This window comes from Perca fluviatilis, chromosome 1 (genome assembly GCF_010015445.1).
Source record: "Perca fluviatilis chromosome 1, GENO_Pfluv_1.0, whole genome shotgun sequence".
NCBI classification, from domain to species: Eukaryota; Metazoa; Chordata; class Actinopteri; order Perciformes; family Percidae; genus Perca; species Perca fluviatilis.
The window spans coordinates 4,519,524-4,546,411 of NC_053112.1; the positions used below are offsets into that span (position 1 = coordinate 4,519,524).

Below are 26,888 nucleotides of genomic sequence, written 5' to 3' on the forward strand. Positions count from 1 at the left end.
AGCTGCCACCAGCTCGTTAACTAACTCTGTGACAAACATTTGAGTCGATGCTTTCTGAAAACACTAAATCTTCAAATAAAAAATGTTCCTCGCTGTTCTTTGGATTGTTCTGCTGTTTAGTTTAAGTTTCTCTGAGTAGCTGCTGTTTTTTTTTCTTTGTTAAAGATTCCCTTTGAAACTAAATGTCATTGTGATCTGGACTCTTTTCCAATCTGTCCTTAATTATTTATTCCTTTTCCTGGTGCTATAAGTTTGGACTAGAAATCATTGTGAAAGTGCTCTTAATCACGGTGTGCCCCGAAATCCCCATCACCAAACTCCACCAGACTCCATGTAAATAATCACTACTTTTAGCGTGTATATATGATTATTTACATGCAGTCTGGTGGAAATATGCTGGCTCTATACACGCTAAAAGTCCTGATTATTTACATGGAGTCTGGTGGAGATATGCTGGCTCTATACACGCTAAAAGTCCTGATTATTTACATGGAGTCTGGTGGAGATATGCTGGCTCTATACACACTAAAAGTCCTGATTATTTACATGGAGTCTGGTGGAGATATGCTGGCTCTATAACGCTAAAAGTCCTGATTATTTACATGGAGTCTGGTGGAGATATGCTGGCTCTATACACACTAAAAGTCCTGATTATTTACATGGAGTCTGGTGGAGATATGCTGGCTCTATACACGCTAAAAGTCCTGATTATTTACATGGAGTCTGGTGGGTTTGGTGATGGTGATTTCGGGGCTGTTTCATGTTAAACTAAAAGGATCTTACTCTTTAACTAAAAGGTCTATCTCTGTAGGGATCCATCCTATAATGTGTGTGATACATAGAGTCCTTTGTTTGTAAAATCTGGCTGTGAAGATGAAGATGAAGCTGCTGAATCGTCTCATTAAAAACTACATTTGTACCATCGGACTGTTTCTGTTTTTCACATCTGTACACAAACTCACGCACGCACACACACACGCATACACACACACACACACAACCTCTTTCCTAATGTCAGCTGCAACGCTCTGCTAAAAAGATTCATGGATTAATCTCTATTTACATAATCGATTAATCTGTTTGAGTAATTTTTTTATAAAAAAAACAGACACAGACAGACACACACTCACCCACACACATACACTCACTCACTCACTCACACACACACACAAACATACACGCACAGGCGCGCACACACACTCACAGTCTCACACCACACACACATACACACACACACACACACTCACACACACATACACACACAGATACTTGCACACACACATGCATACACACACACACAGACACACACATACACACATACACGCACAGACACACACTCTCACACTCACATACACGCACAGACACTTGCACGCACACACACACAGACACACACTCATACACACAATTGTTGAGCTGCTGTAACAAGGGGAGTTCCCCAGGCTGGGATCAATACAGTCCATCTCATCTCCTCTTATCACTGCTTATAGGACTTATATTGTGACATATTGATATATGAACAGAAACCGACGCCCATAACCGAGTCATAGCAGACAGCAGGTTGATGCTGAGTCACTTCCTGCAGTCAGAGCTTCCTCTTCCTCTCCCGCTGCCGTGTCACGCGCAGATAACCGATTCTAATCGGTGCTATCGACCTGCTGTGGCCGGCGGACCGCAGCGTGTGCACCTGTGCGCAGCTGTGTGCAGCTGTGTGCAGCTGTGTGCAGCTGTGTGCAGATGTGTGTGACTTTCAGGACTCCAGAAGTTTCTCCGACTGAAGGTAAGAGACAGAGAAGTGTAAAAGTGAAAGTAAAGTTTCCGCGGGAACACACGTGGACTTTAAACCCATGTGAGGCTCGGAGAGAGGATGTTCGGAGACGTCCCTGAGGCCGTTAGTCGGTCCCGCTGATCTCAGGTCAGTTTACAGCTGATTGGAATAAAGAAACGAGCCGCAGCACAAGACCAAGAAGAGGAGGAGGGGATTCCCCTTCAGGCCGTCCTCTCTAACATCCGTGTTCTTTACCTAGTCACATGTGCGTGTGTGCGTGAGTGTGTGCGTGTGCGTGTGTGTGTGTGTGTGTGTGTGTGTGTGTGTGTGTGTGTGTGTGAGATCAGCCGGTGTGCAGCCATGCTGATAAAGGAGGGGAGACGACAGGTGTCATACCAAAACACGATCATCCCCCTTTAGTTAGACGAGAGCTTAGGGACCGTCTACAAACTGCTACACCGACACACACATATGTATTCTGTAAGAGCCAGGTATAGTTCCATTATTTTGAAAGGATATTTTTTGGTAATTAAGGCACCTGCTGGGGGCGGAGAAAGTAAGGTAGTATTATCTGTTCACCTGTTCTGCTTTGGGAACGAGGAGAGGGGCTGAAAGGGGGAAGTCATATTTTTGCTGACTGCTGTTTTCATGCATGTTTTTACGTCTTTCTATGGCGCTGATGACCTCAAGTATCAATTATGTATGCCGCTAACACGATTATGGTATGTTGGAAGCAGAACCTTGTTAGTGTTATCGCAAAATTAAATTGTGAACTTTAAGCGCGTCTGGCAAGTTGTTATTCCCCTGCTCAGCCTCTCGGCGGATGAAATGAAGTGTCACATTGCCGCCTACATATTCATTTAAAGATTAAATGAGGTAGTGTCTCCAAACCTACCTCAATTAATACGTGTTAAACATATTCATAATTGTGGGGAATATTTCTTGCCAAAAACGTTTAATATTTTAATAATTAAAAAGAGTGGTGTCTTTACACTTATCTCACAGATAATTAGTCTCCTGCTGGTTGCACTACAGCACTTACTTTAAAAAAAATAAGCATATTCATAATTTTGGTAAATCATTTTTGCCAACACAATTTAATATATGTCATAATTACAGAGAGTCATGTCTCCAAAACTACTCCACACATAGAAGGCCCCCTGCTGGTTATACTACAGACTTACCTTTAAAAATTAAGCATAATCATAATTTTGTGGAATATTTCTTTGCCAAAAACATTTAATATTTTAATAATTAAATAGAGTTGTGTCTCTAAACTTACCTCAGAGATAAATACTCTTCTGCTGGTTGTACTATAGCACTTGAAATGCCAATAAACCAGAGCACGTTGTTCTCCCATCCAGGATAGTGTGTGGACTACCCAGACCGGTAGAGACTTAAACAAAGATTCAAGTACAACTGAATGGGAATTTAAAGTGACTTAAATCACCTCTACGATGTGTTCAGGGCCTCCTGCGGACTCATGGCAGCAGCAGACACAAAGCTGGGAGGGTCCGAGGAGTCCAGTCTGCGGTCTGAAGAGTCCAGTCTGCGGTCCGACGAGTCCAGTCTGCGGTCCGACGAGTCCAGTCTGCGGTCTGAAGAGTCCAGTCTGCGGTCCAAGGAGTCCAGTCTGCGGTCTGAAGAGTCCAGTCTGCGGTCCAAGGAGTCCAGTCTGCGGTCCTGGGAGTCTGAGCTGACCTCCGTCCAGCACTCGCTGAAGTTCGTGGCGCCGCTGAAGGAGGAGTTTGTCTGTCCGGTCTGCAGAGGAGTCGTGCTCAACCCGCAGCAGAACTCCTGCGGACACATCTACTGCTTCCTCTGCCTCCAAAAACTGCTGTAGGACCAATCAGCTGTTATTTATAGCCAGTAAGGTTCAAATCAAATAGTCAAAATGATGATTCTAAAAACAATCAAAAATAGTGAAAAAAAAAAAAGGTTTCAATTTAAAATTTTGGTCCTAGAAAAAAAACCACAACGGGGTTAAAATAACTCTCTGTATTATAACTTTCGGCTGTGTGCGCTCTCTGTATTATAACTTCAATGTATTATAACTCGGCTGTATTATAATTCGGCTGTATTATAACACTTCGTATTATAACTTCGCTGTATTATAACTGGCTGTATTATAACTAAACAATAGTATTATAACTCGTTGTATTATAACCCGTATTATTATAACTTCGCTGTTACGCTGTATTATAACTCTCTGTATTATAACTCGCTGTATTATAACTTTAACCTTATTATAACTCGGCTGTATTATTACTCGCACTGTATTATAACTCGCTGTATTATAACTTCGCTGTATTATAACTCGCTGTATTATAACTTCGCTGTATTATAACTCGCGGTATTATAACTTCGCTGTATTATAACTCCGCTGTATTATCACTTCGTATTATAACTCGCTGTATTATAACGTGTTATGGCTGTATAACAATATCGCTGTATTATAACTTCGCTGTATTATAACTCGCTGTATTATAACTTCGCTGTATTATAACTTCGCTGTATTATAACTCTCTGTATTATAACTCGCTGTATTATAACTTCGCTGTATTATAACTTCGCTGTATTATAACTTCGCTGTATTATAACTCTCTGTATTATAACTCGCTGTATTATAACTCGCTGTATTATAACTCGCTGTATTATAACTCTCTGTATTATAACTTCGCTGTATTATAACTCGCTGTATTATAACTCGCTGTATTATAACTCGCTGTATTATAACTCGGTCTGTATTATAACTTCGCTGTATTATAACCCGCTGTATTATAACCGGCTGTATTATAGCAACAACGTATTATAACTTCGCTGTATTATAACTCTCTGTATTATAACTTCGCTGTATTATAACTCGCTGTATTATAACTCGGCTGTATTATAACTTCGCTGTATTATAACTTCCGCTGTATTATAACTTCGCTGTATTATAACTTCGCTGTATGCGCTAACATTATAACTCGCTGTATTATAACTCGCTGTATTATAACTCGCTGTATTATAACTTCGCTGTATTATAACTTCGCTGTATTATAACTCGCTGTATTATAACTCGCTGTATTATAACTTCGCTGTATTATAACTCGCTGTATTATAACTTCGCTGTATTATAACTTCGCTGTATTATAACTCGCTGTATTATAACTTCGCTGTATTATAACTCGCTGTATTAATCACGGTACATTCAAACTGATCTCATGAAGTGGCGTATGTATGACACGCCAATTCGTATGCCATTTTCATTTCATTTAGGAAAATTTAATTAAGTTCCGATATAAACGGGCCTGACTCAGTTTAAAAACTGGTTTCCAGCAGGTTCCTGTTCTGCAGCAACATAGAACGTTGAACACAATTTCTGCACATTTATACAGGACATTATTATTGACTAGACCGATACAGTACACTAGAACAATACATGAACAATCAATGTTTAAGTATGACTATCATTATTGGCGTGTTATAAAGACACATACTGGCTTTTTAGCGTGTTTATCAACGCCGTTTGGCCTCCGTTGACTTACATTACCTTGCGATTGCGTGTGAATTGACGCCGTAGCGAGTAGTATGAAAGGCCGAAAATCCGTCGCTTTCTTCTTTTCCTAAACCCAACCGTCCGAAAAGCGAGTATGCCTCTTGAGAACACGCCAAAATGGCACACGAATTGGCGTGTCATACATACGGCACTTATTGAGATCAGTCTGCAACCTGTCCGCTGTATACGGCGTAGACATACTAGCTGCGTACAGATAACACGCCACTTGGCTTCAGAAAAGTGGCGTGCGTGTTTACGTGAAGTGATGAGGTCCCGTTGGTACGTTGTTACCGCCTGAGATGAGAGTAGAGAAGCTGTGGGTTCATTCATCAGGATGGAACGAGCTGCACACACCACTGGACAATACTTTATTTATTAAAACAACAACAGATGTGTCGTCTTATGAAAAGTGACACTGAAACTCTATTTTATCTTCAATAACAAAAACATGAGGTTTGAAACAAATCCCTCATCATAATAACGACATAAATATAAATAAATCTCTTCAAATACATAAAGCAGTGACATCTGAAGTCACACAAGGGAAATCTAAAGTAGACGGGTCAGCAGCCTTTACTAATCAGTCTGTCTGTCTGTCTGTCTGTCTGTGTGTCTCTGTGTCTGTCTGCCTGTCTGTCTGTCTGTCTGTCTGTGTGTCTCTGTGTCTGTCTGCCTGTCTGTCTGACTGTCTGTGTGTTTCTGTGTGTGAAATCACCATTATTCCTTTCCATATGAGCTGCTGTTAAAGCTGGAGAGGTTCTGGAGAGCAGCAGGTTGCTGACTCCTGCTCTAAGACGTTTAAAAACTGCACCTCCTTCACTTTCTATCTCAGCCGGTTGTGATCGTTACACATTCCTCTCCTCCTGAAACCCGTTGGCGGAGCATCGGTCCATGGTCCCGTGACGTCTCCGTCTGCCTTCTGCTCTGTGTTTCAGGGAGAGTTCTTCAGCGTCCGGTCCAGTCTGTCCCGTGGACGGAGCCGTCATCACACCAGCTGAGGTCAGAAACAAACTGCAGTATTTTAGTCTCACAACCAGTGAACGCTACATTAAAGGGTAACTACTGCTGTTGGACCCTATTTCCCCGTGTTTGTGTCTTACTGACTGATGGGAACAACAGTCTCTGAAACTGGTTCCAGTGTTGAGTGAGAACGCTGTAACAGACAGCCGTGAACCGGGCTGTAATTAGTGATGGTCAAATGAAGCTTGGCGAACCAGTGTCTTTACTTCTGAGCTCACTAGATGGCGCTCTCTGTTCAAAGAAAAAGGTGAAATGAATGTCAATTCAATGGGTTTTCAAACCCTTTGTTGAACAGAGAGCGCCATCTAGTGAGCTCAGAAAGTAAAGACACTGGTTCACAAAGCTTCATTTGACCATCACTAACTGTAATGTAACCCTACAGGACTAATGTTCAGCAGCAGTCAGAGTCACTAAAAGTTCTGTTGTTGCTGCTGACAGACTCAGATTATTATTCTAAGTGTCTGACAACATTATGGGATGATAAACCTTTAAACATCTCTGAGATCTTTCTGTTCAACCAGAAACAGCTCTGAAGTCGCTGGCTCTAAACCCACCAGACTCCACTTAAAAAAACAGGACTTTTAGCGTGTATAGAGCCAACATATTTCCACATGTAAATCGGTAAACTATGTGTTAATTTCAACCAAAATAGAGTAGTGATGGTCGGTAAAAGTAGAAAGACGACCCAAAACGGCTTTTGTCTGGTGGGTTTAGCAAACGCAATTACGCGGATGTTTTAATTTTAAAAAAAAGGATCTTAGGATCTCTCTTTAACAGAAAGGTCGACCTCCTTAGAAAACCTCTCCATAATGTTGTCAGACACTTAGAATATTAATCTGAGCCTGTCAGTGACCAAACAAGCACTTTATGAAGGTAAATACAAGCTGCACAATTGCCCTATTAACTTCCATTGTAGCTTGTTTCTCCACTGCCGACTGCAGCGATCTCTCTTATTACTGGACCGATGTCAGAGACTGTTGTTCCCATCAGTCACTGACACACAGAAACACAGGAACATGGGGTCCCAGGGTTGAAAAAAACCCAACCCAAGTTACCCTTTAACGGTGGAAAGGTTTAGGCCCTAATTGACTTTTCTACCTGCAGGTTTTCCAAGACAACTGCTGCAAACGAGAAATCTCCAGTTTAGAAGTGTACTGCACCAACTCCCCAGAATGCACCTCTGTCGTCACGTTACGCCACCTGCAGGTAGACGTTGTGAACAACAGTCCAGTCTGACAACTCGTGTTTAAAGGCATCTCGAACACCAGGGGAATATAACACAGTAGGGATTGTTGCCTGGATGAATGGATGAGTAGTTTGCTCTCCAAAATGTGGATCAGTGTTTCTTAAAAAGCCCGAAATCTCATTCTCAAATGTCTCGTTTTGTCGACAACTCAAAGATATTCAGTTTCCTGTCCCAGAGGAGAGAAGACACTAGAACATATTCACATTTAAGATGCTGGAAGCAGAAGTTTGACTGTTTTATCAAAAAAAATGACTCCAACTGATGAATGGATTATCTAAATAGTTGGAGATGAATGTAATAGTTGAGAACTTATGGATGGATCTTTGCAGCTGTATTAATCTATAATATTAACCCTGTGTGCTGATGGTGCAGGACCACCGGAGCTGCTGTGAGTACGAGCGGCTGCCGTGCGGTAACCCCGGCTGCAGGGCCGTGCTGCAGCGGAGACAGCTGCAGGAACACCTGAGCGTTACCTGTCCTCACCGCGCCGAGCCCTGCCCGCACTGCCAGCAGCCGCAGAGACTCCGCCTCCTGCAGGTACCGTTGGCGCCGACGCACCGGGGCCTCTTTAACACTCCCAGCTCATTATAGGATGGAATTAGTTTTCAGTTTTGTTTCAGTCTGGACTTTACTATTTTAGTTTAGTTTAGTTTGAGTTGGTGTGATTCCTAGTTTTAGTTTGTCAGAATGATTTAGTTTATATACGTTATATTCAGGGCTTCCGGTAAGGGTGCTCCAATCAGGATTTTTGGGGCCGATCACCGATTGCTGGAAGCCGTATCGGTCGATACGATCACCGATCACCGGGTCTATTTGAAGCCTTCTATTATATCATATATTTATCATGTATTAATTTTAATATTCTTAACAACAATGTATAAGTATTAAAATTAACAGAAGATAATGTATTGTGAATTGTCAACGGTTTACTTTTATTGACAGGAAACGTTCAACATTCCACATCCTCTGTTAGAAACACACCTTAAACAGCTCAGAGCTTAACATATAAAGCCTTATTTCGGAATAAATTACAAAAGAACTGTCAGTGTGTTCTTCAGTGTGTCTTCAGTGTGTTCCGAGGCACTTTTTTTGACCAACTCGGGGAGACTGATCAGTCCAACTGGTTTTCTGCCGACGGTCGGCCGTCTGGTCGGTGTGTAACTTAGCTGCATGTAGAACATTTTCTCACGAGTAGTGCGTCATCTGATCGGCCTTTTATGGAGACCACCGATCAGACTATTTAAAGCCTTTATCGGCCGATAGCGATAGGTGACCGATCAATCGGAGCACCCTTAGTTTCCGGCCGTTATAAGGTTTAGGTGCCGAATGAATGAAGCTAAAAGACGTTTTTTCAGATTTAAAGATTGCATTCGGAATTCTTTAGCTTTAAGTTTTGTCTTTAAGCTTTTTGAGTTTTAATTATTTATGATCTGCTCCAGCTTCTCCAACGGTTCAGACACAGACAGGGTCCAAGATGATGTAGAAAAAGAGACCCAGAAATGACCACAAAGAGACCAAATGAAGAAGCTTGGTCCATCATAGTTATGGTCTATGTATGTCTGAACTGTGCTGTGGTTCTGATGCTGATGTGACTCGGTGTTCTCTAGGATCATGTGCAGAGCTTCTGTCCCGAGGTGCAGGTGGACTGTCCAATCGGCTGCTCCCTGAAGGTCCCCAGACACAAGGTGAGCTCAGTCTTTCAGTTTTGGAGCAATAGGTATATGAGACACGGGGAAATTCTTTAAAACTTTTCAACAAATCAACAGTGAAAACACCTTACCTTCATACCTTCCCCTGTGAACTTTTTGTATCCACTCCAAAATAAATAATAGATTCACATATACACACTTCGGACAGTCCAATCAGAGGCAAGTATTTCCACCAAGCTGTGTACCAAACGAACACGTTGTGTGTAAATGTCTCTCTGGTCTCCCAGCTGGCTGAACACAGAGAGGCGTGTCCAGAGCTTCACGTCGACTGTTCTTATAAGAAGTTCGGCTGCTCCGTGAAGGTGAGTTCCTCTTGTGAAGACGTGACACACTGTGACACACACACACACACACACACACACACACACACACACACACACACACACACACACACACACACACACACACAGAAGCCCTGACAACCCCACCCCCACCCCGCTGTGTCCTGCAGGACAGGAGACGCAACGTTAAGCTGCACGAAGACGCCGCTGTCGCTCATCACATGCTGCTGGTCCTGAGGAGCAACACACACCTGGAGCAACAGGTATGGAACTACTCATTATCAGGGTTACTGCAGGGGGATCTGAATGTGTGAAGTAACTAGTAACTAAAGCTGGAACAGATGAATGTAGCGGAGTAACTAAAGTAACTAGTAACTAAAGCTGGAACAGATGAATGTAGCGGAGTAACTAAAGTAACTAGTAACTAAAGCTGGAACAGATGAATGTAGCGGAGTAACTAAAGTAACTAGTAACTAAAGCTGGAACAGATGAATGTAGCGGAGTAACTAAAGTAACTAGTAACTAAAGCTGGAACAGATGAATGTAGCGGAGTAACTAAAGTAACTAGTAACTAAAGCTGTAACAGATGAATGTAGTGGAGTAACTAAAGTAACTAGTAACTAAAGCTGGAACAGATGAATGTAGCGGAGTAACTAAAGTAACTAGTAACTAAAGCTGGAACAGATGAATGTAGCGGAGTAACTAAAGTAACTAGTAACTAAAGCTGGAACAGATGAATGTAGCGGATACATAAAGTAACTAGTAACTAAAGCTGGAACAGATGAACGTAGCGGAGTAACTAAAGTAACTAGTAACTACAAAGCTGGAACAGATGAATGTAGCGGAGTAACTAAAGTAACTAGTAACCAAAGCTGGAACAGATGAATGTAGCGGAGTAACTAAAGTAACTAGTAACTAAAGCTGGAACAGATGAATGTAGCGGAGTAACTAAAGTAACTAGTAACTAAAGCTGGAACAGATGAATGTAGCGGAGTAACTAAAGTAACTAGTAACTAAAGCTGGAACAGATGAATGTAGCGGAGTAACTAAAGTAACTAGTAACTAAAGCTGTAACAGATGAATGTAGTGGAGTGAAAAGTCCAATATTTCTCTCTGAAATGTAGCAGAGTAGAAGTAGAAAGTGACATGAAAAGAAAAGACTCAAGTAAAGTACAAGTACCTCAACATTTGGACCAAGTACAGTACTGGAGTAAATGTCCTGAGTTACATTCCCCCTTGTCTCTGACTGTAACCTCAGTGTGAGCCTGTTGCCCCCCCCTGGTTAGGTGGAGGTTCTCCAGGAGGAGGCGCTGCTGAGGCAGCAGGAAGTGCAGACAGACAGTTTGCTGCTCGCTGCTCTGCAGAAGAAGATGCGCCCGCTGCAGCAGCAGAACAGCAGCCATGAACACCTGGTCTCTGCAGCTCAGGTCCATCCACACTCGCATTCTCACTGAATGGAACAAATATTAAAAACTAGAACTTCCCCCGTTTATTACCGACATTAAGACAAGTATTTGTTGTTTGTTGTATTACAAGTTATCTGAAATGTTATGTTTAAATATGCAAATTAGGCATTATCTTATATACCTTAAAGACCTGTCTGTCTGTGTGGTCAGTGTTATTAAAGCATGTTACCTGTCTGCCTGTCTGTGTGGTGACTGTTATTAAAGCATGTTACCTGTCTGTCTGTATGTCTGTCTGTCCAGAGGGCACTGTGCAGGCAGCAGGAGGTCCTATCCTCCGTCCAGCAGGTTTCTCGGGGACTCGGTGGTCTGGAGGATCTGGAGGAACTCAGGAAGTCTCTGGATGCTGCGATCCAGGAAGTGTCTGCAGCCGAGGCCCTCAGAGAACACCTGGGTAACAAAAACCTGACAATCTGACTCCATCACCTGCTCTCAACGAGTCACTCAGAGGTCACCAGACAGCTGTTAGACCAGCGTCTTATAATGAATCTGTCCCTGGTTCTGTTCAGGTTCTAGAAACATGCTTATTGGGGCTGTAAGCAGTCCAACAAAGTGCTGCCCCGAGGAACTAAACACTGAGAGATGCAATTGCACACTGTGACGCGCTCCAGATTGTACTGCAGTGATTTTATTCTTCTTCTTCCACACGTACTATGCTATATTAAATGGAGAAATAAAATGATGGAGAGCCTAAAATTAAACCTGCTCGCTTGTGCATGTGTGACTGCGATCTGCCACCACGCCAAGACTCGCCCTAGGAAGCAGCTTGATTGGTTGGGGTTAGGCATTTCACCTCGAGTGGTTAAGGTTAGGATAGCCGATTGGTCAGGGGATAGGACCTGAACAAATGGGGTTACGTTACCTTGCGTAAGCATCATGGACACCTGGCCAATAAATGGTATTGAAGGGCGGGTCGAGTAGATTAATGTATGTCTTGGCAATGAAATACATTTTTCTTTCAGTTAATTATAGGTTATTTATCAGGCAGGTGCCTGTGCACTGTCAAGAGTCTTCTGGGTTAAAATACAATTATAGGTTGTTGTTGCACTGTCTCAGATTTAGTTCAAACCTTGTCTATATCAAGAATGTGTCCCAAAATCAAGGCCTGTCAAATATTTCTGTTCAAATCCTATGTCTTCTTCTCTTTTTTTGATAACTCTGCAAACCCTTGGTGTTCTCTCAAAGAGCTTCATGAGGTAGTCACCTGAAATGGTTTTACCTTCACAGGTGGGCTTTGTCAGGGTTCATTAGTGGAAGTTTTTCCCTTATTAATAAAAAAGCAAAGGGTGGCTACTTTGAAGAATCTAAAATATAAGACATGTTTTCAGTTATTTCACTCTTTTTTGTTAAGTACATAATTCCATATGTGTTCATTCATAGTTTTGATGCCTTCATTGAGAATCTACAATGTAAATAGTCATGAAAATAAAAAGGAAACGCATTGAATGAGAAGGTGTGTCCAAACTTTTGGCCTGTACTGTATATATATCAGTCCGCCGATATATCGGTCGAGCTCTAGTAGGATGTTCAGAGAGGTCGGAGGGGGCGAGCTGTAGAACATTTCCGTGAATGCTGTTGTTATTTCCTTCTTCCAGGAACTTTGGGGGAGAAGCTGAAGCATCACTCGGGTCTCCTGGATCTCCACGCCGCCACGCTCGGTCACAACAAGCAGCGCCTGCAGGAGCTCGAGGCCACGTCGTACGACGGCAGACTGATCTGGAAGATCGAGGATTTCGCGAACAGGAGGGAAGCTGAGGTCAAAGGTCAGCCTCCGTGCCTGAGCAGCGTGCCCTTCCAAACCGGACGCTGCGGCTACAAAATGGCCTCCAAGGTCTATCTGAACGGGGACGGCGAGGGAAGAGGGACACACCTGTCTCTGTATGTGGTCCTGATGCCGGGAGACTTTGACGCTCTGCTGCCGTGGCCTTTCAGACAGACCGTGTCTCTGTCCGTTCTTGATCAAAGCGGCGCCGCTAACCACCGGAGTCTCAGCTTTAGACCCGACCCGGCATCCAAAAGCTTCCAGCGCCCCGCTGCCGAGTCCGTCAGCAACGTGGCCGTTGGGTTTTCATGCTTCATTCCTCTCGACCAGCTCGCTGCGTACGTCGAAGACGACACGCTGTTCGTCAAAGTGAAGGTGGACATGGCAGGTTTAGAGCATCTGTAGGCTTCTGTCCTCTATGTCACTGGTTCTAAAATGGGGGTAGGTGTCCCCCTAGGGGTACTTTGGAGGACTGCAGGGGGTACGTGTCCCCCTAGGGGTACTTTGGAGGACTGCGAGGGGTAGGTGAGATTTTTTGCAAAATGTTTTTTCAGTTACAAGGCTGTAGTTACTTCTACTGTCTTTTTTTCTCCAAGTTTGTCGCTTTTTTCAAAGTTTTGTTGTTTGTTTTGTTGACTTTTTTCTACTGTCTTTTTTTCTTCAAAGTTTTTGTCACATTTTTTCGAAGTTAGACCGGTTCTCAAGCTTTTTTCAATAATGTTCCCTCTTTGAAAAAAGACAGTAGAAGTAACTACAGCCTTGTAACTGCAGTCCTCCAAAGTACCTCTAGGGGGACACATACCCCTAGGGGTACTTTAGATTACTGCAGGGGGTATGTGAGAACATGTGACAACTGGATTACATTTATTGTACTTTGGCGCGATCACTTCGTTAGTTCGGGAAGGATTTTCAAAAGATGCCATTAGAATAATTTGAAGGGAATTTAAAAAATCTACACATAACTCTAGTTTGACATTTTGGGAAACATTCTCTTTCTTTCTGAGTTAGATGTTCAGATTGATAACTCTCTTATTTCGCCAACATTTAAAAACTCTTTAAGTTTCAGGATCATCTCAGGGATGTTTGATGGAGCTCTGACTCCAGCTGTAATAACTTAAGAAATATTTTATTCCCGTTATCTTGAGATCATGACTTAACCCTCGTGTTGTCTTCCCGTCGGCAACTTTTTGTTTTTTCTGGGTCAAGATTTTAGCGATTTCTTTCCAGGTTTTTTGTCACTATTTGACGTTTTTGTCAATTTCTTTCAGTGATTTTTTGTTATGTTTTTGCCAGGTTTTTTTCCCACTTTTTTTTCAACATTCTTTTGTCATTTTCTTTTCTTCAAATGCTATAAAATTAAATAAAAAAACCCAAATTCAATAAAAATAGTGAACTGATCATTTATTTTACTTGTGAAGAGTAAGGGTTGTATGGAACCATCCACGTTAGTTTCTTTCACAATTTTGGTTGAAAGAAACCCAAATATCTGATATAGAAACTTTAAAAAAATGGGTCAATTTTGACCCGAGGACAACAGGACGGCGAATTATCTGAGAATAACCAAGGGTTGGGGAAACTACTTAGAAAGCAGCTTTTGAAAGCTACCGTTGACTTCACACTGGAAGAAGTTGAAGTACGGCAAAACTACCGTCAGAGGAATCTAGTTTAACTTTCACACCTATAGTTCAGTAGACTTGGTGCAACTCAGGGTCTGTCGTCCTAAAATCTGAGATCAGAAGCGAATGATCAGTTTATCTGCAGATACTAAAGGTGTCTTCATTATATATATTTATTTATAGTGTCAAATCCTAACAGGAGTTATCTCAGGACACTTTACAGGTAGAGTAGGTCTAGACCACTCTATCATTTACAGAGACACAACAATTCCACCCCAAAAGCAAGCAGTTGGTTGGCGAGGAAAAACGTCCTTTTAACAGGCAGAAACCTCGGACAGACCCTGACTCTTGGTGGTTGGGCCACAGAGACCCTGATACAGATTAGGGCTTTGACTTTTGCCCAAAAATCATATTCGAAGTTCATTTGTTTATTAATATTAATATTCGAATATATTCAAATATTTATTAATAATATTTTGACCATTAAATGCCTTTAGTTTAAAAAAGAAATTAAAAGTCAGACCCTGGATTAAACACAAACAGTATGCTTTCGACAGGAAGTTCGGCGCTTTCACCGTAGCCTACGTAAGTGGTCTGATGTTTATACTCGTGTGCTGGTGTGTGCGTCGAGCCAGTGTGTGTGGGCGGTGTTGCCAACTTAGCGACTTTTTTCACAAAAGCTGTAGAAAAGACAGCGACTTTCTGTAAAATAAACAGTCGCCAGTATTGTCCAGCGAGCACGCAATGTATTTCTCTCCTGTGGCCGTCGAAACACTCACCTCTCTCTTCTGGGCAAGCGAGCCTTCTTTGAGAATTAGGGGGGAATGCACCGCTACCGAGCCACGGCTGAGAGACGTGCGGCGGCGCGCCGTGTAGTTACATTTTTAAATGCGTGAAAAAGCCTCGGAATCTGAACTGAAAACGTTTACGAGCAAACGCATTTACAAAAATGAATGCCCATACCAGGTTCGAATATTAAGGGCTGGCTAATATTCGTTCGAATATCATTATTTTTTTTAATATTCGAATGATATTCGAATAACGAAGTTCGGAGTCAAAGCCCTAATACAGATACACAGATATAGAGAACCAGCATTTGGTTACACCAGGTATGTGTAAGTTCTAACATAGACTAGTTTGAATGTAAGTTCTAACTTAGTTCAGAGTTCCAGTGCTACTAAAATGTTAAAAGTTGCACCATCTGAAATAGTTACGATTGTAGGGTTACCTTAAATCTTACACCCCACCCTCACTCATTTACTCTTCTGGGTGTCTTTAACTCTACAGTGTGAAGCTCTACATACGCAAACCATCTGTTCAATCTATGATTACTGCTGCCATCACTCAAAAATACCCCAAAACTGTCTGCCCACTGGACACAAATACATCCATTAGACTGAACAGGAAATACGTTGAGCAGAGGCTGCACAGTTTGACCGGCCTTCATGGCCTGGAAACACTACCGGCCCACCGGGAAAAGCCCGATTGCCACTCCGCTACTGGTTAAGTGTATTATTTACATTGCAATATAAATGAAAACATAACTTAATTTATTAATATCAGGGAACTTTAAATTTTTTTTTTTTAACTAAAGGCATTTAATGGTCAAAATATTATTAATAAATATTCAACTATATTCGAATATTAATATTAATAAACAAACAAACTTTGAATATGATTTTTGGGCAAAAGTCAAAGCCCTAAAATGCAGTTACCCAGTAACTAGACCACCAACCACGCTGACCTGACTGAGCTCCACGACCGGCAGTTTGCGGTGCTCTGTTCCCAGCCCATAGTCACCTATTCTGGGGTAACTAGACCACCAACTACCGCTTAACTAGAGCCAGGGCCGGCGATTGCTCTAGGCGAACTAGGCAATTGCCTAGGGCGACAAATTTGTGGGGGGTGCCCTCTAGTGGTGCCCTTAAGCATACAGCATTCTCTTAACAACATTAAAGGGGTGATAGAATGCAAAACCGATTTTACCCTGTCATAGTGTAATAAGGACAGTTTGTGGGTAAATAGGACATACATAGAAGCTCTAAATCACGCAGGTCACGCAGATCTCTGCTATTCCATTACAAAATTCACTTCTGAAACTTTTTTATGCGAGAAATGAACTATGTAAAGCTCAAAAATGGGCCGCTTTACAAAAATGGATGGTTAATTGCAAATTTTGTCCCACTGTGTGTCCGAGTTCAGCGCCGGTGCTGCCTGTGTTGCTGCCTTGCCACCCGGCCTGCCTTCCTTCACAGACCCCGGCCTGCTGTGAGGTACTTGGAGCTGGCAGCCCACTGCACTCCATACCCGCGCAAAGTCACCGTCTCTTGGGCTATTGACAACCAAATGCCCCTGCCCTGACAGAGCTCCAGGGCCTGCAGCTCCCCTCTTCCTGCTAGCTAAATGCCCGGTGTATGTCAGTGAGAGCGCGGTCAGCGAGCTTGTTACGCCAGCATTCTCTTACCACAGGTTTCAGTTAATCTTATAATGTGTGTAATTATAATGTGTTGAGTTATTTAAACAAACGATTGGGGAAATAAACGCCGCTTGTCCACGAGTCTCATTGATAGAGCCTGCTGCTGGATGTAGCTCTATCAATGAGAGCTAGCTAGCCTCCTCTTAGAATTCCTCTGAAATTCACAAATATTCATTAACTTGAAATCGGACACCGTTGTTAGCTTTATGAGATATTTAGCTAGATGTTGTATACGTGGCGTGACGAAATTCAAACTGTAAATATACTCGAATTACGACCAAAAATGAAGCTAACTATCTGTGATTTGTAGCTACACAGGTAGCTAGGATTGAAGGGACAGTTGCAGCTAATGGAAGCCCTACTCTTCACAAATATTCATTAATTTGAAATCGGACACCGTTGTTAACTTTATAAGACATAGCTAGATGTTCTATACGTGGCGTGACGAAATTCAAACCGTAAATATACTCGGAATGACGCCGAAAATGAAGCTAACTATCCTTGATTTGTAGCTACACAGGTAGCTAGGATTGAAGGGACAGTTGCAGCTAACGGAAGCACTGCTCTTCACAAATATGCATTATTTTGAAATCGGACACCGTTGTTAACTTTATAAGACATGTAGCTAGATGTTGTATACGTGGCGTGACGAAATTCAAACTGTAAATATACTCGGAATGACGCCGAAAATGAAGATAACTATCCGTGATTTGTAGCTACTAATCTACATCCAGCCGCAGGCTCTATCAATGGGACTCACGGACAAGCGGCGTTTATTTCCCCAATCATTTGTTTAAATAACTCAACACATTATAATTACACACATTAAAAGATTAACTGGAACCTGTGGTAAGATATTGCTGGCGTAACAAGCTCGCTGACCGCGCTCTCACTCACATACACCGGGCATTTAGCTAGCAGGAAGAGGGGAGTTGCAAGCCCTGGAGCTCTGTCAGGGCAGGGGCATTTGGTTGTCATTAGCCCAAGAGACGGTGACTTTGCGCGGGTATGGAGTGCTGTGGGCTGCCAGTCGTGACGGAGCTCCAAGTACCTCAGAGCAGGCCGGGGTCTGTGAAGGAAGGCAGGTCGGGCGGCGAGGCAGCAACACAGGCAGCACCGGCGCTGAACTCCGACACACAGTCGGAAAAAATTTGCAATTAGCCATCAATTTTCGTAAAGTGGCCCATATTTGAGCTTTACATAGTTGATTTCTCACATAAAAAAGTTTCAGAAGTGAATTTTGTAATGGAATAGCCCGATAAACAATGTATAACTTTGCAGTGTCTGAAATATGAGTCTCCCATATGTTTCTATGTAGTTTGATCAAACCAATCAGCACGTAGCTCATTCGGAATATTAATGAGCATACCATATTTGGAAGAAAAGCTCTTGTTCCAAATAGAGCCATATTCACAGGGTAGTTAAGGGCCTAATAAAATAGCATTCGGGCAATTTTCAGCCCAAACAATGTTACATACCCCATTAGGAGACCTTAAGGAACAGTGTAAAATACCCTATATAATCATTCTATCACCCCTTTAACAAAATAATAAATCAAATAAAACCCTGGTGAAATAAAACCCCTCAAAACATATGAACGCATTAATGCATATGAATGCATGCTTGGGAGACGTCAGGCTATTGAAAGATTTTGCTGACAAATTCTATTCTATCTTAATGTAGTATATGCTACGTATGCATTCCACATAATACATTGCCTGGATTGTATTTACGGTCATGTAAATAGTAGATACATGTGAATACATGTAGTAAATGTAATGGTGTTGGTGATGAGTGGTGTTATGTTATGCTAATGTTATTTTATATTTTAAAATGTCCAGATGCACTCCAGTAATGTTTGCAGAGAACCTCACCTCCTGAAGAAAGCTCAGCTGATCCCCCAGGTTCACCTCTCTCTGAATCTTGTAAGTTTGTTTGTTTATTTATTATAGTTATTGGTGGTAGTAATAGTATTAGTTTTAGTAGTAGAAGTAGTAGTGGGCTATAAATGCATATTAATAAAGGTATAATCATCTGTTATAGTTCAAGATTATGTAAATACACTCAGAATATGACCTCAGACTTCATTGTAAAACTACGACTTTCAACCTCATTCTCGATCGTTTCACTCATTTTATTGAACTCCACTGATCTGGTTCTACTCTGTGCTTGAATACAGCTGCAGGTGAAGGGACATCTAGGATCACAGCTAGCACAACAACCAGTGAAACACAGACACAGAGCCTGCAGTAGGAAAGTCTATTTAATAATCTTTATTTTACTTTACACTTAAAAGCATACAAAACAATGATTTATTTACACCTACACTGAAAAAAATGTTGAGTGTTATTTACTTGGGAAAACCTAGGAAAGTTTTTGCACTTAGAAATTGTAAGTAAATTCTACAAGGGCAATCATCAAGTAAACTTTACTTGCAGATATAAGTTTCTTTTACTCGCAAACCTCAAGTAATTTACTGATGTTTATTGATATTGTTATTGAATTTTACTCTCTCATTCTTTGTAAGTTTTACTTATCCTCTGACTGCTTCAAACTGAAAAATCTCACCTAAAACCAATGGCTTTTCAAGGTAATTTTTAAATACTTTTTCTAACTTATTTATGGACTATATTTAAGTAAAATTTACACAACATTTTACATATTTTTTCTGCAGTTTAAATTGGCTAAATGTGTTCTTAATGATTGTTTATTGAAACAATGACTTAAAACTTTAACTTAACCCATTTATTTAAAGAAATATTTTTTTCAATGAAACATTTTCCAGCAAGTTTGCATGGCAAAACAACAAGGTATAGTTCAACCTAAAATGAATTTTGTTATCTAGTCACGCCTTTGTCAAAAACAAGTTAACATCAGTGTTCTTCTGCGCGTTTGAGAGACGCGTTTTCCGTTCAACTGCAGTGAGTCATCCAAATTACATCAATAATCAATAAAATGTCTCCATACTGCTCATCTGAGGTAATCCAAGTGTCCTGTAGCTCACACATGCCAAGACGTTTGTAAAAAACATTACAAATGTGTTTTCAACTTTGTTTGCTCTGCTGCTCTTCCCATCAGGTGCCCCTTCCAACGCCACACACAAACTTCCACACTATTAACTTCCAAGCCGCCGGCCGTGTTCACCTAGCACCACAGAGGAAGCAAAGCATAGCAAACGCAGCCAAAACACAATTTTGTTATGGTTTTTTTTGTAAACATCTAGGAATGTGTAAGATGCAGGACACTTGGGTTACTTCAGATGAGCAGTATGAAGACATGTTTTTGATTCATGACATTTTTTGGATGTTTGAAGACAAGTTGATGTTCACTGCAGTTTTGTGAGAAACAAACATGAGAGAAGAGCATGAATGTTGACCAAAATTCAGTCCTATTGGCATCAGGGTGAGTAGATGACAGAAATTTCATCTTAGTGTGGCTAAAATAGGTTTGAGGTAGCTTGTTAAAGGCACAAGGAAAAGTTCAGGAACTGTTGGCATTAGGGATGGGCATCGTTTGGATTTTAACGATTCTGATTCCAATTCCGATTCTTCCTTTCGATTCCGGTTCTTATCGATTCTCGATTCAGATTCTTTGAGTGGTGGAGTTGAAACGGGTTAGATGCTTATTTCACAAATAAGAGGAAAGTTTTATTTTGATTCATAGGTGGGTTGCAGTTTTACAACGCAAAATAAAGCCACACTAGAGCTCCGCTTACTGTGCTGCACGGCTGCAACACAACAAGCGCCTGGCTGCTACGGAAACCAAAACTTGCGCATATTAAATTTGGAACCTATGATCAGATTTGAAACCAAATCCTCCAAACGATTCCAATAAAGAAACGATTCTGATGGAATCGTAATTTTTGAAACGATTCCGATTAGGAATCGGTTCTCGATGCCCAACAGTACGTACCGTACAGTACGTACGGTAACCTATCTTTTGGATAGGCTTTTTAACCTTAAACTCTCTAAAAAAAATATTGACATGCTTCAGGAACCTTCAGTGCATCTTAAAAGACATGCTTATTATTGGTTTCATCTTTAAACATTGCATCTTAAAGAACAGTGTTTTGCCCTGAGGTTCTAAACATGTATCATGAGTAATATCCTACAAAAAGCAGAGCATCTTAACAATAAAAAGTGGGATATTTTGCCCCTTGCACTTTACATGCCCACACTCACATCTGTGACCCATTGAAAATGGCCCCACGACCCACCAGTTGAGAACCTCTGGTTTGACTTGAAAATGCTGATCTAACTTCTTTTCTTTTGTCCCCACAACTTAGCCACTCTACATGGCCACATGTTTAATACAGTGCAACAAGTTAAAATAAAAACTACATCATTAAAACGAGAGAAAAATAAGAAAATAGACAAATAGCCACATAAACAACTGTGCCATATTTTTCTTTTAGCGCCCTCTTTGAAATGACAACTCATGGGTCAAACATGTGCATTCAAGTTATAAGTTTTGTTTAGCTTTTAAAATTTTCAAAAGTGTACTTCGTTTTTCAAGTTCATGGCATAAATGATGCCTACGAGCAGGAGACAGTCTTTTGCAACACTTCCACAGTTGTCAAGTACCTCATGCCCTTCAATAACAATCGACATCAGTTTCGGATGCAACTTCATCTTCTTCACTTGTGTGGAAGACACAGATCCTTAGGACTTGCTCAGCCTGGTCCTTTTGAGCTTCCTCTCTGCTGATATTCTGTAAAACATATGCAAATCCATGTTCAGGTGCATAGTAAAGCTTACTTGTTTTATTCAAGTTATAGACTAGTGTCAAAAATATCAATATTTCAATACCTATCGATCTTAAACATTTGAAATAATTTCACTAAGTTTAGAAATGTAGACTTTGAAACATACAAAAAGGAGACTGCCAACTGAGGAGGAAAGGGGTAGCAGGGAACTAGAGAGTGCATTCTATATGATGATGGTGTTGTTATTTGTCTCTTTTGTATATGCCTTTGTGTTGTTAGGGTCTGGAAACATATAGGCTTTGCGGTCCAACCCTTTTCAAACTCTTGTAAGTACTGTCTGCTGCGGAATTTGGAGTCTTGTGAATATTCAGTTTGAAATAAATTTTTCTGATTCTGAAAATATTCTTGTTCCACAGTACCGATAACAGCTGAAGTGTGCACTCTTTTACATGCACAAACAACCTGTAGTAAATCAGGCCTTTTGGACCTTATGCACAACTCTAGTGATTCCTGAACTTTATTTCCTATCTCTCATTATTGGAAACACTGAATAATACAGATTGCGTGTAGCATGCAAGAGGAGAGGGACAAAGGAGGGGAAGAGAGAAGGAGGGAGGAAAGAGGACAGAGGAAAAGAAAAACAAGGAGAGGAGAGTGGAAGAATGAGGAAAGCAAAGGAGAAGAGAGAAACAAGGAGAGGAGAGTGGAAGAATGAGGAAAGCAAAGGAGAAGAGAGAAACAAGGAGAGGAGAGTGGAAGAAAGAGGAGGGGAGAAGAGAGAAGAGGAGAGAGAAAAGAACAGGAAAAGGTCAAAAGGCCATTTCATCTTTTTTTTTAAATCGGGAAAATATAGACAAATAAATCAAACCTCATCTGAACTAGATTTTCATATCAGTATAAAAGTCAACTTAAAACTAAGAATGAGAGGTACCTAGGGTTTTAGATTTACCTTACATTAGCCATTCAAATCAAATGCTGTAGCAGGAGAACTTTTCCGGTGGAGGCTGTAAAATACAAAGAAATCTATTAATGCGTCATACTCAAAGTTACTTTAATGCCAGGGATAATGGAGAAGCAGCATTTCTTAGGCTATATTCATATCACTATAGATATAACATCAGATTGTCCTTTTAACTTTTGTATAAATTACATTTTATAACTTCACAATTCAAAATATATTCTGCTTCATTTTAATTTGGAATAGTATTTATAATCTGTTACAACGTATGAAGTGCAAAGCACTACACAATTATTTATTTTTTTACCTGAATTGCCAGCTTTGCTTGTGACACAGCTTGCTGTTGTGGCTGCTTGAGAGGGCACTCTGTCAAATTTAAAGTTGTTGCATTGGGGCTTAAGGACAAAAACACACAAAATAATACATTAAAAATACAGAATACTACAAGAAATACTACATTAAAACCACAGACTCATGTAACCAAAATGAACTGCACCACTATCAAACCAATGACATTTTTAATGAATGAATATTCTGTCAAAATATTTGACAATATCGCTCTGATCTGATCTAAAAAAAAAAAAAAAATCTTAAATTAAGAAAATCCTGCATTTTTGCCGCTGTGATTTGGTTCCTCTCCTCAAAAAAAGCAGTAGAGCATTGCCGGTCTAGATTCACGTTGTTGAGAGCTGTGTCATATGTATCAAGAATAATGCAAATCAAAATTTAAACAGTATAAACAGAATCAGAATAGAAAACATTGAGGCTTCATATTAAATTATAAGCAAAATATAGACGAGGGAATTAGAATTAGTTCTTTTAATTGAAATATGACACAAAGTATTTCATATATGGAATATAAATATACTGCCACAGTAAGAAGCAAATCTGAAATTCCAGTAAATAAAATTATACTTAACATGATAAAACAGTGACATTTTGTGGGAATGAACATCTCTCCTGTCCTCTGTTTGCTCTGCAGATGCATAGACTGTCTGTCTCAGTAAGATTTTAGATTTGTGGCAAACTAAGAGTACACTGCAAAATAACAAAAACGATAGCTTCCTCTTTAGCTTATTTATAATAATTAGCATCAGGGTTTGGGTGAGGTCTGGCAGAGGCTGCTGTGTAGCTCGTGGCCTCTCCAAGCAGACCTAGAGAGCTTAAACGTTTTTTCCTCCTCCTTTTCTGCTCCTATGTTTAGCGGGTGTGTACTCTGTCGTTGCCTTGTGTGTTAATTATGCGAGGGAACTCATCATTTTGGCAACCCGAACCGCCATTTATCCACAGTATCTAGCAAAGGACGCACACACAGGTCTTATGGACTACAAGTGCAAAATAAAAGAGGTTAGCTGGTTAGCTAGCTAGCAACACCCGTCGCACTGGCCGCATTATATAAATAAAGAAAACCACCGTCAACTTTAGGTACATTAAAAGAATGTCCGACCGTTCGGGAGCTATACGTTTCATAAACAAAATAAACCACTAACTTGTGCCCTTTACAAGGGGACAGCAATCCGACTGCTGTAGGCTACCCCCAGGGTGCACGACCCAAGTCCACAGGTACGTTGTGTTTAGTGACCATAGTAAAATTAAGCTACAGTGATACGTGATAGGTGATAATGGCAAGTGGGATCATATTATATTTTAACTCCGTTACATATGCAGGAAAAAAACCCTGAATGACTTACCTTTAAGATGATTTAGCTGCTCCTGTCTCCATTTAACCTGAACTCCATCGTCGTCTTCTTGTGTTTTGGCGGACAACGAAGCGCATGCGTCCTGTTTTGCGCGTCACATGGCGCATGCGCGCATTCGAAAAACGCCAACAGTATTTAAACTTACTTGGTATTTGTAAGTTCATGTGCAATGACTATGAAACCTTTGAATATTATGTGAAAATACATAATAAAACTTACTCTTCCCACACAGTTTATTTATTACATGAATGACATATATAGTTTTACTTGAATAATTCCAGTTCTCACTGATACTTACAATTAGAAAATAAAAATTGTGACAGTTAACCTAATAAATATTACTACACCACAAAATCATTTTTTTCAGTGTAATGCCAATTCCAAACGTTTTAATAATTGTTCACTCATCACTGTTCACTGATCTTGTAAAAACATTATGATTTAGATGTATTTACTGCCTGTTGTATTATGACTCACAAGATCAGTGATAAATCTCAACATATGAACAAGAGAGAAAATCTGTCAATATATTGTCTATTGCCATCATGTATCTATATTAAAAGATTAACATCAATTATTTGCCTTCAGGTGAAAGAGCAACAGACACAACCGGTCCTGCTTCTACACTACAGCCTGCAGACACCCTATCCCCCACAACAAGTTCTGATTTCCATGAGTCCGTCAGGGTAGAACATATTGATCCTGCTGACTGGCCAACCCTGTCTGACACAGTGAGGACTGAATTAGTCAGTAGAGCACAGTATCATACCAATCCAGATTTCACCTTTTCCAAACAACAGGATGGACAAAGGATGAATCTTATTTTAATTTATTTGGCAGGGACAGCGCAGAATGTATAAATGAGTGGCACATTAAAGCCACATGGATAATTCAGTTGTTGTTGGAGTTTGTAAAGTTCCAAAGTTACTAAAAATAAAAAATTTCTGAGACCATTATATTGCCTGTAGTTCATGTATCAAATATAAATGTACAGCATAATACATACAACATAGTGTACCTATAATGTATATCAGAATGATTACATGGAATGGATGTGGTTTAAATTGGTAGTTTGGTGTGGGTCGCAAATCTCAGTATCGCCTAGGGCAGCCAATGGGCTAGAGCCTGCCATGCCTGGAGCACCACGACCCAACAGCCCGCGATGAAATGTGAAAAGTGTCAGCATTCCCTGTACAGCCTGGAACACTGCATTTTCAATATCCTTGAAAAACTTCCAAACATTCTTCTTTGTAATTCCCCTGGAAGTGCAAAGAGCAGCGCACAGCTAAACTAGAGTCTGAGATCTACGCATTCAGAACACCTGCTGGTGTCAGACCAGCGATCCGTATGTACATTTTGGGGCGGGACAAAGGTACAGACCAGAGCCAAATAAGGTACAGCCACCGAGTTGACGTCAACAATTATCTTCGTTGGGATTCACCCGTTTTCAGCGGCAGTTTCAAATTGTGAGATTTGCAGAGGAAAGAGGTGTCAATGGGACTTTGAGGTTCTCTGTATGCCCATTTTACCCACCAAACTGTTATTATTCAACTATGACAAGGTAAACTCAGTTTTGCATTCTATCACCCCTTTAAGAATTTCTTTGTCTTCTGTAGTTTGGGGGTTTGGACATCGCTATGCTTTACCTACTAGTACTGCTACTGTTTCGGCCAACACTGCCTTCTGAAAAAGTGCAGGGGGACATGTTTCACCCCCACCCCCTCCAGTATATTATGCTTTTACGTTACACAGAGAGGAGTAATCTCTCAGCTGGTAGCTGGTGCTCAGATACCTTCTGACTCCTGATTGAGGAGTTTTGAGCATCGAGTCCTTAAAGAGAGAAGAGTCATGATGAATTTAAGGTCACTTTCACACCTGTAGTTCAGATCATTTGGTCCAGACAGAAGGAGGGAAATTATCCATTGTTGTCTTTTAGTTCTGATCCAGTTTATGTCAAAATAAATCCCTTAGACGCCCTCAGTGTCTGCAGTTTGTAACTATTATCCGCCTGCAAATTGGACAGCAGCTTCAGACCTGATTGTTCTGGAACACTGAAGCTCAGCGTCAGTTCTCTGAGGTGTGAAGGGTTCGACTTCAGAGCCGAGGCCAGAGACTCATAGCACCTCTCTGTGCAGAATGACAGCCTGAGAGAGAAACACAATTGGTTTTAATAAAAGCACAACAGCAAAAAAAAATTTTAAAAAAACTTGTCAGATGTTTTTATAAATCAATACTCTCGGTGGTTTATTATTCATTTCTCTGGTGGTTTCATTGGGTCTTCAAATGTCCAAACATAAGTCAGAAATCTGGGTGTAACAGACAAATGAATTCTGTCATCAGCAGCAGCTGTTTCGTCATCAGGCTGAAGGTTAAAATAAAACCTTTTTCTCTCTTTTGGAGATCTGGAGACCGTGGAGATGATTTATTACATGAGATCTTGACTGCTGTAACCATCTCTCCTGCAGCTGGTTTAAGATGTAACAGTGAGACTCCTTACTGGTACCAAGAACAGCCAACGACGGGACCATTAACCCTGTCCACTATAAATACAGCTTTAGTGGGCTCGTCTGGCACGTAACCGCCTATAAAATGGTGAACTGTAGACTTTAAACTTCCGTTTGAGTACAGATTAAACAAACCAGTTTA

General features: G+C 40.9%; 2 protein-coding genes and 1 long non-coding RNA gene across 5 annotated transcripts in view; 1 reads left to right on the top strand and 2 right to left on the bottom strand.

Moving 5' to 3' along the window:
* The first annotated feature begins 1,575 nt into the window (after positions 1-1,575).
* traf5 (Tnf receptor-associated factor 5) lies at positions 1,576-19,137 on the top strand. 2 transcript variants are annotated; one of them, XM_039815739.1, is made up of 13 exons: positions 1,576-1,777; positions 3,233-3,604; positions 6,242-6,305; positions 7,431-7,532; positions 7,945-8,109; positions 9,180-9,257; positions 9,509-9,583; positions 9,733-9,825; positions 10,849-10,989; positions 11,269-11,419; positions 12,621-13,312; positions 18,721-18,804; positions 19,059-19,137. In XM_039815739.1, the coding sequence occupies exons 2-11, from the start codon at positions 3,249-3,251 to the stop codon at positions 13,190-13,192; spliced, it is 1,797 nt and encodes a 598-aa protein (XP_039671673.1). In that variant the 5' UTR covers positions 1,576-1,777; positions 3,233-3,248; the 3' UTR covers positions 13,193-13,312; positions 18,721-18,804; positions 19,059-19,137. The 2 variants fall into 2 exon arrangements, with proteins under 2 accessions (XP_039671673.1, XP_039671665.1); XM_039815731.1 differs by lacking the exon at positions 1,576-1,777 and adding an exon at positions 2,456-2,487 and having other exon boundaries at positions 12,621-13,308.
* Positions 19,138-20,709: 1,572 nt separating this feature from the next.
* LOC120568393 lies at positions 20,710-24,314 on the bottom strand. Its single transcript, XR_005640714.1, has 4 exons — positions 24,234-24,314; positions 22,850-22,937; positions 22,534-22,588; positions 20,710-21,589 (listed from the first exon to the last, which is right to left on the bottom strand). It is a non-coding gene; the product is annotated as an uncharacterized LOC120568393 (long non-coding RNA).
* Positions 24,315-24,372: 58 nt separating this feature from the next.
* LOC120568286 (NACHT, LRR and PYD domains-containing protein 3-like) overlaps positions 24,373-26,888 on the bottom strand; it is a 73,288-nt gene continuing 70,772 nt past the window's right edge. For both annotated transcript variants that reach the window (XM_039815687.1, XM_039815696.1), the window contains exon 9: positions 24,373-26,386. In XM_039815687.1, coding sequence (XP_039671621.1) covers positions 26,191-26,386 — 196 coding nt within the window. In that variant the 3' untranslated portion in view covers positions 24,373-26,190. The remainder of the gene's footprint in view (positions 26,387-26,888) is intronic.

What these genes read in the sequence shown, in the direction of transcription:
- traf5 (XM_039815731.1), top strand. Translation starts at nt 2,468, where the DNA reads ATGCCGCTAACACGATTATG. An exon ending in AGAGACTCCGCCTCCTGCAG is followed by an intron (nt 8,110 to 9,179) that starts GTACCGTTGGCG and finishes GGTGTTCTCTAG; the next exon opens with GATCATGTGCAGAGCTTCTG. An exon ending in ACCTGGTCTCTGCAGCTCAG is followed by an intron (nt 10,990 to 11,268) that starts GTCCATCCACAC and finishes CTGTCTGTCCAG; the next exon opens with AGGGCACTGTGCAGGCAGCA.